Here is a 14,572-nt window from a genome sequence, read left to right as displayed (position 1 = left end):
TGAATGTCCTTGAGTGGCCCAGCCAGAGCCCAGACTTTAACCCGATTGAACATCTTTGGAGAGATCTGAAAATGGCTGTGCACCGACGCTCCCCATCCAACCTGATGGATCTTGAGAGGTCCTGCAAAGAAGAATGGGAGAAACTGCCCAAAAATAGGTCAAGCTTGTAGCATCATACTCAAAAAGACTTGAGGCTGTAATTGGTGCCAAAGGTGCTTCAACAAAGTATTGAGCAAAGGCTGTGAATACTTATGTACATGTGATTTTTTTCGTTTTTTATTTTTAATAAATTTGCAAAGATTTCAAACAAACTTCTTTCATGTTGTCATTATGGGGTATTGTTTGTAGAATTTTGAGGAAAATAATGAATTTAATCCATTTTGGAATAAGGCTGTAACATAACAAAATGTGGAAAAAGTGAAGCGCTGTGAATACTTTCCAGATGCACTGTATGAAGGGACCATGACGAAAGTTCCTCTGAGTGTGGCAGGAAAGCCAGGACATGAGGTGCTGCCACAGATAATGCGTAAAATAGAGCTCTAATTTTCTTTAAAAGCTTATCAGAAAACAAACTTGCATCCAGGTGCGCACATGGTGCATGGTCAATGGATGACCCATACTGGGAAAATTTGTAAAAACATTTTTAATCTTATTAGTCTGTAATGGATGGTTCTTGCTAAAGCAAACTTGAATTATATTAATGTTCAAACTTGCTAATCTGTTCGCCATCGCTTGTTGGATGGACATGAATGATACCTTAAATCTATATATTTAAAAAGTGCTGCTACCTTTTAAAACAGTCACACTTTCGGTTTGCATGTTTTTTCACACACAATGTTCAAACAATGCATGAAAAACAAAACAGGCAAAAAAATAAAATAAAATACTTCACATTAAAAAGTGGTCCCACACATATCTAGAGATCAAAATATAATAGAGCAGGGGTTTTCAAACTTTTTGATGTGATGATCCCCTTTCTGAGACCCCCTTCTTAAAATATAGAGGGAGCTACACTTAACACTTTATTAGGAAGTTGGAACACCAGTACACCTACTTATTCGGGCAATTATCTAATCAGCCAATCATGTGGCAGCAGTTCAATGCACAAATTCATGCAGATACAGGTCAGGAGCTTCAGTTAATGTTCATATCAACCATCAGGCTGGTGAAAAAATGTGATCTCAGTGATTTCGACCATGGCATGATTGTTGGTGCCAGTCGGGCTTGTTTGAGGCCCACTGCAGCCTCAGCTTTCTGTTCTTGGCTGACAGAAGTGGAACCTGGTGGTTGATGTGAACATTTATTATTTTTTTCTTTTTCTCCCCAATTTGGAATGCCCAATTCCCACTACTTAGTAGGTCCTCATGGTGGCGCGGTTACTCACCTCAATCTGGGTGGCGGAGGACAAGTCTCAGTTGCCTCTGCTTCTGAGACAGTCAATCCACGCATCTTATCACATGGTGCATTGTGCATGACACCGCGGAGACTCACAGCATGTGGAGGCTCATGCTACTCTCTGCAATCCACACACAAATTACCACGCGCCCCATTGAGAGTGAGAACCACTAATCTTGACCACGAGGAGGTTACCCCATGTGACTCTACCCTCCCTAGCAACCGGGCCATTTTGGTTGCTTAGAAGACCTGGCTGGAGTCACTCAGCACACCCTGGATTCAAACTCGTGACTCCAAGGGTGGTAGTCAGCATCAATATTTGCTGAGTTACCCAGGTCCCTGTGTAATTAATATCTTAAAGTAACAAGTCAACTTTGAAAAAAATTACATTTAATAAAATAAATTTTTTTCTTTCAAATTTTCTTCTGACACCTTGCGGATCCCAGTTTGATAACCCCTGCTATCAACCACCTAGCAACTACCCAGAATACACTAGTAACCACCTAGAAGGGCTTTAGCAACCACCCAGATCCCCCCAGCAACCGTAAAGCAAAGTAAAGAACACATTAGCAACAGCATAGCAATCCTGGCAACCTCCAAAACCCTAGCATAGTGACGGCTTGTTTTGCACAGGCAAGTACAACTCACATTTTCTTCACATTTCTTTCTTTGTGATGTTTAACATTCCTGAAATGTGGGTACATTTGGTAAAATCTGAGGTGCTCAATACTTTTCTAGGAATATGATTGTTTATTGATTGATTATGTGCTCATTCTCAATAGACTCTTTGATTTCAGAGTTTTCTGAGAACATAACTTTGTGTGTAACATGCAGTGCAACAAGTTTGTTTTTAAAACCTTGAGGCATCATTTAAACTGACTAGCGGTGCACAACATTCACGTGTAGAACCACTGAGCATTTCTCAGATTGGTCATTTGCATTGTTTGTCTACAAAATTACTTGTAACTCCACAGTACCTTTCAAATGAAAGTTTAAATAATATGAAGTGAAGAGAATGATTTGCACACATGAACTGACACAAATGCTTACTGAACCCTCCATAATAAGGGTTTGCACGGGTGACAGTGGCTTTAGTCATCTCACACCCTCATTTTAGCTTGAAGACAAAGAGTAAAAAAAATAGAAAGAGCTTTGTTGGATAGGACAAAAAGTCACCTCTCAAAATTATGAAAATGCACAAAAAAGGGAGTTCTCTTCTCTGCCAATGCACCATCAATCATTTCAAACTCTCACTCTCTATTCCAATGCAATCTATGGGCTTTCGAAAGTTGAGATGTCACCCAAAATATCCGTTCTGTTCATCTGTCACTTTAAGAGTAATTGCCCTGTCTGTCTATTTTTGCCTGTGTTCCTCAACAGGTCTTTTACAATAGGTTACTTTTCTGCAGCCCCGCGCTGCATTTAGATAAACTAAATTCAGACTGATTGCTCTTTATTAACCTTTGAGAAGTTTTAAATATATAAGAATAGTAATTTTAAATAAAATTACAGCAAGATGTAATGTAGTTTGATGGCTGATATGTTACACGCCATCTGCATTTGTTCCTCTACAAAGTAGCTTGGCCAAGCTACTTTGTAGCCTTTGGCCAAGTGTCACATGGCCCATTGAGAGGATTTATGCTTTATGTACTTTATTTAGTTTTGTATAAACAACAGCACTACGCACCACCTTTATCAGTTGCACCGCATTCTGATTATTCCTCCCTAAAGTCCACCCATCTGTCCCTGATTCTGTGGCCTGAGCCTCTTTCAGAGGCCTGACAGGGAGTAATGGTGGAAAAAAGTAAAGTAGTAGGGGGCCCTCATTTCACACCAACCTTCGATTGTGCCCTTCTAAACCAAAGCACTCTTCTATAGCTTTTTGATAGGCTTTCAATCCCAGCCCCACTGACAAGGTTTTCTTTAGTAGGAGTTGTGGCTTTTTTTTTTTTTTTTTTTTTTGGCAGTGGGGTGGGCAGGGGGGGCTTACCGCAGAGACTGAAGGGAGAGCAGCGGTGATTTTTTCAGGGAGGGGGGCCAATGGTGGAAAGGAAAAACTGGAGCAGATGGGGCTGATTGTGCTCCCTACGCAAATTAAGCAGAGAGACATCTGCAGCCACAACATACTGGTGGTCTTAGGCAATTAAGGCAGGGGTACGATGAAGAGTGTTGGGGGGGGGGGGGGGGGGGGTGTAGGACAGAGCAAAAGACAGTTCTGCCTACCAGTGCATAGAGATGAAGTCAGGCTCACATTACAATGAGGCAGGCTACAATAGAGGGAGCCGTCCAAGTGGAGATGGGGGGACAACTGGGGGGTTGAAGATTAATGTACAGAGAAGCCAGCAACAACACTTTGTGCAGCCAAAATAAGAGGTGGGGCCTTTGGGGCTGAATTGAGCCTGATTTATAAAGTGTGTCCTTTTCTGCTGTCTTCCCCATTTGAGCCCTGGGGTCATTTACTGAGGTGACAGCTTAGACGTGCACTGTTGTGGATTTAATATGGAGCATTTTCCCCCCCCTTTTTTTTTTTGGCCTCTCCCTACCCGTCCCCCCTCAGCTCTGGAGAGGTGACGTGACAAAGCAGGGTCATCCCCAGGATTAGACCCCTTTAACGTTGCCTTTATTTATCGACTGGGTGCTGAGGGGGAAATTTGGGCAGAGGGAAGAATGCCACCGTGGTGTTTACAGGCTCATCCCTCCAGGGATATGTGTGTGCAACAATGCTGCCCCATGCAGATTTGCATAACTCAGTCTCATCAAAACAGGCTCAAGTTGTTTTAAATAATTGGGGCAACTAACAGGATGCAATTGTTTTGTAAGGGAGGTTCTTTCTGTGGGCAACTAAAGGCAAATCATACTCTCATTAGCATGCACACATGCCGTGATCATGAAAAATTTTTCAAGTTCACATAGAAATAGGACGTATTCAGATCAGTAGTTTATTTATGTGAATCTGCAAATGCATTGAACCAGAATTCATGTATAGCAAACAGCCTTTTAGATGTTAAAGTTTCTGAAATGCCCCTGCATGAGTGGCTACTAACAAATGGGATTTTGTTGATTTAATAAGATGTAAGTTAGTGAGCAATTGTGTCATCATATAGTGGCCTTAAATGGTATTTGTATACTTTTGGACACTTAAGTCACTCTAAAAAATTATAAAATGTCATTGCATTATATAAAAAAATTCAAACATTCCTTTTCTCACTTTCCTTTCCATTTTTTAGCCATTTTAGTGGATGTACAGTATGATGCCATTTCCTCTCAAGTTCATACAGGTATCTGTGGTGGTGGGAGCGTGGTTGAGTGCCAGCTTGTGAATGGAGAGCGAGATCAGGAGATGAGAACAGTAAGGATCATCACCTGGCAATGATTGTCTCTAACAGCTGTTTGTCATTGCAGTGAGAGTGCAAACGGGCTTTAAGAGAGAGCTTGATGCCAGTGAGAGGGGAAGAGCTGCTACTCATGTACGGAGACTGTGCTGCTATTAAATTTGCGCTGAAAAGTGAGTTTGTTTTAAAAAAAAATAAAGTACTTTTTTGAGTTGGATCTAAACGGTTCCCGCCTCCTCCTTTCCCTTAAGCAGAGACTTTACCTGTTACAGTATCATAACAGAGTAACCAAAGGAATAATTCATCACATTAACTATGGACCACTAATGTTTGACAACCAAAAAGTGTTCAACCAAAATGTTTGTCAAACTTTTGAACAATATATCCATTGTTTTATGATGTGAATCCTAACAAACTTCTTATTGAGAAATGTTTTGCTTGAAAAGTGTGCTTGTGCCACCTTTCTTTGAAGGAACATTCCAGGTTCAATAAAAGTTAAGCTCAGTAAACAGCATTTGTAGCATAATGTTGATTACCACAAAAAATAATTCAACTTGTCCTTCCTGTGGGATACAGTTACTTACAACTGAATGGGGCCAATCCGTAAATGTTTAAATACTTACTGTTTCAAAAATATAGCCACAAGATGTAAACAAATTGGGTGTTTTCACTATAAATCTCCACTTTCACTTTCACATTCTTCTTTTGTTTTTGGCGATTTAAATTCTTTATGCATTTTGCCACCTACTGGGCAGGGAGGAAAATTTATAGTAAAAAAGGACTTAAATATTGATCTGTTTATCACCCACACCTATCATATCACTTCTGGAGATATGAATTTAACCACTGGATTCTTATGGATTACTTTTATGTGGCCTTTACGTGCTTTTTGGACCTTCAATGTTCTGGTCACCATTCACTTGCATTGTATGAACCTACAGAGCTGAAATATTCTTCTAAAAATCTTAATTTGTGTTCAGCAGAAGAAAGTTATACAGATCTGGGATGGCATGAGGGTGAGTAACTGATGAAGGAATTTTCATTTTTGGATGAACTATACCTTTAACATGATTTTAGTGCAATAAATCGCCTACTAACCTTTTTTGTGTGAAGTTGTATCCAATTTTACAACTTTGCTGCCATGACGATGTGACGTTCGACAAATAACTAGACATTCACCAGCCTAGAACAGTAGTCTGCCGAAACAAATGATGTTGTAAACAACTTTACAGCTCAAATAATATTCCAGTTTTAACAGAGTAATTAATGTAAGTGCTTTTATAAAATTATAAAATTTGCATTTCTGCCTTTAAACCCCCCAAAAATTGGCCCCATTCACTTCCATTGTAAATGCCTCACTGTAACCCATACTGTTGATTTTATTTAGTTATTTATTTAGTTATTTATTTTAAGAAAAGGAGGGACGAGTTGAAATCAATTTCTGTGGTAATCAACATAATGTCACAAATGCTGTTGATTGAGCTTAACTTGTATTGAACCTGGAATATACCTTTAAACTAAATGCCACTTGGTTTGATATGTTGTCATATAATGCAAAGACATTGTTACAGTATATCTCTATTCAATACACACAGTGGCCTTTATGCAGGGAGACCGTATATAATTATACTAGTGATTTGCTATGAACATTTTTGTCCCAAACGTTACCACAAAACTAGACCAACTGTACTCCAGGGTCATATTAAACAAGAGTTAAGGGTTTGGTTTATGGCCATCCAATTCATACCCTAATTGCCAGGCCAAAGGACAACTGTAATGGTGAAGATCTGAGAGGCTCTGTTGTCTTAGAAGAAATGCTACTCAGACAAAAGTCCCAATTACTCCCAATTGTCATGGGGTTCAGAGAGAGGCAGTGCCTCCTCAAGACTGAAACGAGATCCTGGTCTGTGGTAATCTTGTAGTTTCTTCACCTTTTTGTAGCCTCCATCTCTCCATTGGGTCAGACACCCCAAGTGTGAGGCTTACTCCAAAAACACTGTTTGAATGGGTTTGGAGTCCCCCTTCATATTCACACTGAAGGAGTCTGCTTTCAAAGACACACTAGAGGATCCCTTTGAAGAGTGAGCAGGCAGTTCACAGTGGCCCGAGGTTACTCATCCATGGACTCAATGAAGCCTTTCAGAGTGGGGTACTCATACACAGACAGACTCAACAATAAGTGTTTGCTCACAAGAGGGTGCCCAGTGCAAGAAGACCTAGTCATGTATCTCCTCACTGACAACTGTCCATCATCTCAACATTTGCTTTTAAAGTCATTCAACAGGCCAAAAGAGAAAGTAAGCAACTCTTGACAATTTAAAACTATTGATGCATTGAAATTATTTGTCTTTCTGATTCTGCATGTGTAACAAAAAAAGTCAAAACACTAAAGTCTTAATGATATGTTTGCAAAATGTAAAAGTATAATAAACTGTAAATAACAGTGCTTGTCATGTTTTGTCAATGTACCTACTGTCTGATAATACTACTACTTCTAACTTAGTGCTCGAGCACGTAATGTTGCTACCGTTACCTCTCCAGGCAAATGCAACTAATGTTAGTGAGCATACATTTAGGGCCAAGTACGTACTTTGACTAACTTGTAATCAAACTTTTGTGGTTACTAAAATTTTGCTTTCTGTACTGAAACGTAAATGTAAAACTAATTTGTACTTTCACCCTCCATGTAAACATATTCACATTACCTTGATCACATCACCATTAAATTGACAATCTTGACAAACACATCTTCAGACAATTTCCTTTTTTTCAGAAGTTGTAAAACTTGAACAGAATGAAGTACAGAATTGACACATTAACATTTACACTAAAATGGGAACAAAGGCTTACTGAGGATCTTCTAGACTCCAACATTGTTCGGCTTGCGGCCCAAGCAGCTCGCATACAACTTCATGATTTAGAGCTTTTTTACCCCTTGTTCCTGATGAAGGACTAAAACCCCGAGGTTATTTTTCCTCCTGCTTTTGGAGGAGCTGATGTTTCTTATAATTGTTCACTGAAGTGAATCAGCCACCACAAAACACTGCAGCACATTGAGGCCATTAGCAGAGGGCACAAGGAAGGTGACGAACTGGCAGTGAGAATGAACTTAATCCCCTATAAGCTCTTGTTGGGGCTTGTCTTTGCTGTCCCTTCTTCCCTAGAAAACACCCCAAATGTACAAAGCAACTCAAACAAGAGCTCCCACTCTAAGCTTGCTGAATGCTCACAGAGGAAAAAAAGACTTGTATTTATGTGTTCTGCCAACTGTGTGGGAAATGAATTTGCAGCTGCAATATTTGTCAAAATTTGAATTGATAACATTTAAAAAAAAAGAAAAGAAAAAAAAAAAAAAGAAAAGAAATTTTGCCAAATCGTTGTCAAGCATTTGAACTGTGGAGACACACTCTAAATAACACAAAGGTTGTATTTTTCCATTAATTCTGTGACATTTTACTTTTTGAATGCTAACAAAAGTGTTCAGTGTCTTACAACATCATAAACCCCAGCTCCAACATTCAGTTATGCTGCATGAGTCTCAGCCATTTCCGAAAAACATAATCAAATACATAATTCATCAGACATCATCATCATAATCTTGTATAGGGTATTTATACTTATATATATATATATATATATATATATATATATATATATATATATTTTTTTTTTTTTTTTTTTTTTTTCATTATTCTTGGGAATGGACAATCTATTGCAAAAAATTACAAAAATTTGGATATGGAGATTATTTTAAAAGGAAATGAGAGGCAGTACGTTCATGACAAGGTTGCTTCAGAGGTTCTCAGTTAAAAGCCAGTATAACAAGATTACACTTAAAGTCAATCAAACACTTTTGATTGACTGATCCTCCACCAGGTCTACATGCTTACCTTCACACATATATACAACGTATGTGTGTGTGTGTATATATATATATATATATATATATATATATATATATATATATATATATATATATATATATACACACACACACACACACACACACACTGGCAGCCAAAAGTTTGGAATAATGTACAGATTTTGCTCTTATGGAAATAAATTGGTATTTTATTCATCAAAGTGGCATTCAACTGATATCACAATGTATAGTCAGGACATTAATAACGTGAAAAATTACTATTACAATTTGAAAAAAATAAACTACTTCAACGAGTTCTCATCAGAAAAATCCTCCATGTGCAGCAATGACAGCTTTGCAGATCCTTGGCATTCTAGCTGTCAGTTTGTCCAGATACTCAGGTGACATTTCACCCCACGCTTCCTGTAGCACTTGCCATAGATGTGGCTGTCTTGTCGGGCACTTCTCACGCACCTTACAGTCTAGCTGATCCCACTAAAGCTCAGTGGGTTTAAGATTCATAACACTCTTTTCCACTTATCTGTTGTCCAATGTCTGTGTTTCTTTGCCCACTCTAACCTTTTCTTTTTGGTTTTCTGTTTCAAAAGTGGCTTTTTCTTTGCAACTCTTCCCATAAGGCCTGCACCCCTGAGTCTTCTCTTTACATGAAACTGGTGTTGAGCGGATATAATTCAATGAAGCTGTCAGCTGAGGACATGTAAGGCATCTATTTCTCAAACTAGAGACTCTGATATACTTATCTTCTTGTTTAGTTGAATCTGGGCCTTCCACATCTCTTTCTCTCCTTGTTAGAGCCAGTTGTCCCTTGTCTTTGAAGACTGTAGTGTACACCTTTGTATGAAATCTTCAGTTTTTTGGCAATTTCAAGCATTGTATAGACTTCATTCCTCAAAACAATGATTGACTGATGAGTGTCTAGAGAAAGCTGTTTCTTTTTTGCCATTTTTGACCTAATATTGACCTTAAGACATGCCAGTCTATTGCATACTGTGGCAACTCAAAAACAAACGCAAAGACAATGTTAAGCTTCATTTAATGAACCAAGTAGCTTTCAACTGTGTTTGATATAATGGCAAGTGATCTTCTAGTACCAAATGAGCAATTTATCATGATTACTCAAGGATACGGTGCTGGAGTGATGGCTCAAACTGACAAAGTCTACGGTAACTCAGATAACCGCTCTGTACAATTGTGGTGAGAAGAATAGCACCTCAGAATGCTATTCTGAGATGCGGGTTGGCGCTGTTTTGGGGGCATGAGGGGGACCTACACAATATTAGGCAGGTGGTTTTAATGTTGTGGCTGATTGGTATATATATATATATATATATATATATATATATATACAATTATTAGGTTACAAAAAAAAAATACAGTTATTGATACTGCCACATCTGAAATCAATATACAAAACCTATTAATAGTTTCTACCAATGCCTAATTCTCTGATTCATTAGGATAACTAATTTGCCCAGCAAACCTTATGTTGGCTTGACAAAGCTAACATACTGTTATTCCACAGGTATGATTTAGTGTTTTTCCAAAATCCCTAATCCAAACCAAAATTATCAATTTGAACTCTTCCTAGAGCTTTCAAGCTACATCCATCAAATTTGGCACTGACCTTTAGACTGTTCTGACTTGGGTTGCTATGTCTTTTCTAACTGATCAAACTTACAGTTTTCCCATAACAGTCCATCGAAAATTCCCAAAAACCCATAGACTTACATTGACAGAATGTTCAAACTTAATGTTTTATCTAACAACCTGCTAGAACACCATAGAAATGCCTAGCAACCACTTAGTAATGTGCTGTCTGTGTGTGTCTGTCTGTCTGTCTGTAAGGCCTGTATAACCTGTTAAACTGTTTTTAACAAGGCTTTGTCAAACTAACATCAAAGTTTGTCTTGAGAAACTTTACCCATCTAGTTTTGATACTGAATTAGAATTCATATGGAATTAATTTGATGTTTTAAACCAGCCAAAACATCAAACCTAACCAATCAAAACCTACCCTTTCTATACTGCTGTTTGTGGTGGCAAAGCCTGCATACAGGTTGCATTGAGTCAGGGTTTGGATTACAGATGACAAGCTCATATCTGACTCTTTTTCCATTTTGGTAAAGAAACAGCTCCATATTTCATCCAAACTGAATTTTGAATGAGATCCAAATGTATTATTTTTGTTTATGATGATGTTGTATTACAGCATTACAGAACATACAAAATATAAAAAATAATATACAGTATATATACGTATGAATGGAGATTTTTACACTATCAAATTTAGTATATGCTGTTTGCTGCTTTTAGGCCTCAGAAGAAGCTAGATACAGCAATAATCACTTAAATACAGTGGTGGTGTTTCATGGCAGGGAATGAATTTGTCAGTGTAACAGAAGTGGGTCCATATTTGGACAATCTATATAAAGAAGACTAAAAACCACTGCAACATCATTCACTGGATGAAGATTCACAAAACTAAACCAACCATGACTATTTCATTGGTAACATACAATAAACAAAAACTCAGGGTAATAACACATTTATTTTGTGAATAGATGTTACGGTACTGTACATACGTTTAATATATGCCTATGAAGTGGAGTGAAAATCAATGGAAGTTAAATGCTCAAGATTGTCAAGACTGTATATGCTGTATCTACACTGCCCTCTACTGTTCAAAGTCTAGCCTTCAAATAAGTAATTTCCTTCCTTCTGTTAACATTCCTTCGCTTTTCTCCAAAAACTGGGAAACATTTGGGAATTATTCAAATAGTCTATAAATAAATTAATAAATATAATAAAACTGTATACATATAAAACAATCTGGTCAAAGTCCCAAGAGAACTGAAAGACACTCATTCAGTAGTCATTAATGTTTTACACGCTGCAGATACTGTGCTTTACATGCAATATGATACATTTTTAGGTACAAATAACACAACAATAAAATATAATAACCTTATGTCCAAATGATAAAAATGTGAAATTCTGGAAAATGTTGAGAGGTCTGTGAGTTTTAGTGTAACAAATCAACAGATGCACATGCCAAAACAGATTCACCCAATTTACACAAAACATCTATAGCACAGATTCCTGACTTCACAATAATTAGATCATTGTAATACTGGTTTCTTACTAGCCAATTTCAAATAGATAAAGGACCAATTAAAAACAACTATTTCACGTTCCATAGCAAATTGCTCTAGGGTCAAATCCAGTACAACTTTTCTAAAGCTCTGTGGTCGTGCTGCCCCTCTTAGGTAAGGTTCTCAGTATTACGCTGCTCTTCAGACTCTGGTTTATTGCCGAACATAGTAGAGAGTTCCTGTAACAGCAATTCCTGTTGGGGGCTACATGATCTATGTGACCTGTGCCTATCTGGGACATGCACAGAGTCACTGGGGTCCTCTTGCCCCAGAATGTCTAGAGATTCACCAAAGGATAAGGTTCCCTCTCCCCTCATCCTGTGCATTGGATTAGGTCCAACCATGCGATCCAGGAAGGCAGCCTTCCTCTGTCCGAGGCTGATGGGCCGTGCTGGCACCTCCTGTGTTTCAGCATGGGCACTGGACAGAAAACTGGTTTCCAAAGACTTAAGCACCTGCAGGCCAAAGTCACCCACCTCCTCATACAAAGGCTCAGGACTTTCAATGCTCTCTTCGAATGAGTCCTGCTGCATCTTCATGGGCTGGACAGAAAAAGAAAAAAAATACCAGGAGGTATCAGAATATATCTGTGATAGATTTAAAAAAGTAAAACCAAACTGTGTTTTGCAACAAATGACTTAACTGTGGTTATTATATTTTAATTACTGCATAATTAATAAATGATAACATTTATGATATACTTTATAATAATCATAATAAACGTTCTTATATAATACGATAATGTTATATAATATTATGATATATACACAATACTAGATACAGTAGTTATTATAATTACATACACACACACACATATCATATTTAGATAAATATATAATCTATAAATAAATATTTAATTTAATTATATAATATATATTCATTAAAATAATCATAATCAACTATTCCATCATTTGAGCCAGTAATAAAGATAAGAACATGTTACATTATAATTTAAATTATAATACTTAATATAGTAACAATTAATATAATTAAATACACAAATCTAAAAATATAATTAAATAATTATATAATAAAAATCTTGTGTATAATAATATATAAATACACAGTATATTATTATGTATAATAAAGTTTAATTAATTAACAGACATTCTAATACGTAGACTTTATATTATAATTACAAAATAATTAATATATAATTAAATATAACTGCACAATAATCATAATTTAATATATAATAATTGTATATTATTAATAGTAAATATAAAATGTAATCATTACAGATTATATAAAAATGAATTATAATAATAATGTAGTTAAACTGTAGGCTTTTCTTTTTATCATTGACAAGCAAGCTGGCACATTAATATGAATCCAATTAATGTGCAGTCACAGGTTTGCATATATCAGTGATTTTACAACAGCTCTGAACATGGTCCATTCAATCAGATTTTAGAGCAACAACCATAAGGAAGTAAGCTTATGACCATGTATCCTTGTGTTCACAAATATGTCAATTACTGTATACTAATAGAGTGTAGAATTACTACCTGAATTAGTAAATTAAATCGAAACCAATAATATAACCAAATATTTAACCTTGGGTGGTGGGTTGTAAAGTAATGATTTAATAATCATCCATTAAAAATCCCATATTAGTTGACCAATAATCTCAATATTGGGGACCCCAGTAATATTAATCCAGTGCGAATTGACATGTTAGTAAAAAGCCTGTATTGAATGAAAATATGACGGATTTCTGCAGTAATAATTACTTTACGGACATACACTACCGGTCAAAAGTTTTGAAACACTTACTCATTCTTTATTATAATTTTTTTTCTTCACATTTTAGAATAATAGTAAAGTCATCAAAACTATGGAATAACATAAATGGAACTATGGGAATTATGTTGTGACTAAACAAAATCCAAAATAAATCAAAAATGTGTTATATTTTAGCATCTTCAAAGTAGTCACCCTTTGCCTAGAATTTGCAGACATGTACTCTTGACATTTTCTCAACCAACATCTTGAGGTATCACCCTGGGATGATTTTTAAACAGTATTGAAGGAGTTCCCATCTATGTTGGGCACTTAATTGGCTGCTTTCCTTTATTATTTGGTCCAAGTCATCAATTTCAAAAACTTTTTTTTAAAATTACATTTTAGTTTTATAATGAAATAAATTAATATGGTGGCACAATTATATTTTTGTCTACAAAACTAATTTCAAACATTTAAGCATACACCTTCGGATCAAAAGATTTTTAAGAACATGAGAAACATTTCAGTCAAGTGTTTCAAAACTTTTGACCGGTAGTGTATGTATTTAAGTAAGTATTTGTGGTAAGCAGGACATACACAGAAAGGGATTCACACTTCATCAATGTTCAAAACAAATTACTTCCTTTTCTGAGCTTAAATGTTTGTCTCAGTATCAGAATACACTGAGGACAAAAGCACAAAGCCCACAGACAATTTGCTTGTGAAAGCTTTTGGGCTGGGACACACCAGAGGTTGTGGCATTTTCCCAAAACACACAGCTCCCTACCCTCCCTCAAGGCTACAGTTGCAAAACAATGCAGAAGAAGCATTCTACCTCCAAATGCATCCTGCCAGAACAGAAAACTTTAGTTCCCAACGGGAATGGAGGAACGGACTGAGGAAGTCAAAGGGAACAAAAAAACAAAAAAACAACTGCAATTTGATACTTCCCAAACCTCCTACTTTTCCATTTTGACCAGCCATTGTATTTGTGACTAAACTGTTTGGAGAAATGGCAACAAACTTGTAAGCAGTGGTGTTAAAACTGAAGGTTAAAAGCATTCTAACATGAACTGCATTGTTTC

The 14,572-nt window shown here is 36.7% G+C and overlaps 1 protein-coding gene across 2 annotated transcripts in view; it reads right to left on the bottom strand.

Moving 5' to 3' along the window:
• Window positions 1-11,139: 11,139 nt before the first annotated feature.
• The window catches only part of LOC127413015 (arf-GAP with Rho-GAP domain, ANK repeat and PH domain-containing protein 3-like), a 42,633-nt gene continuing 39,200 nt past the window's right edge, over window positions 11,140-14,572 (bottom strand). For both annotated transcript variants that reach the window (XM_051649790.1, XM_051649791.1), the window contains exon 34: window positions 11,140-12,304. In XM_051649790.1, the coding sequence (XP_051505750.1) occupies window positions 11,873-12,304 (432 nt within the window). In that variant the 3' untranslated portion in view covers window positions 11,140-11,872. The remainder of the gene's footprint in view (window positions 12,305-14,572) is intronic.

This window comes from Myxocyprinus asiaticus, chromosome 22, assembly GCF_019703515.2.
Source record: "Myxocyprinus asiaticus isolate MX2 ecotype Aquarium Trade chromosome 22, UBuf_Myxa_2, whole genome shotgun sequence".
NCBI lineage: Eukaryota > Metazoa > Chordata > Actinopteri > Cypriniformes > Catostomidae > Myxocyprinus > Myxocyprinus asiaticus.
This window is presented reverse-complemented; position numbering and strand designations above follow the sequence as displayed.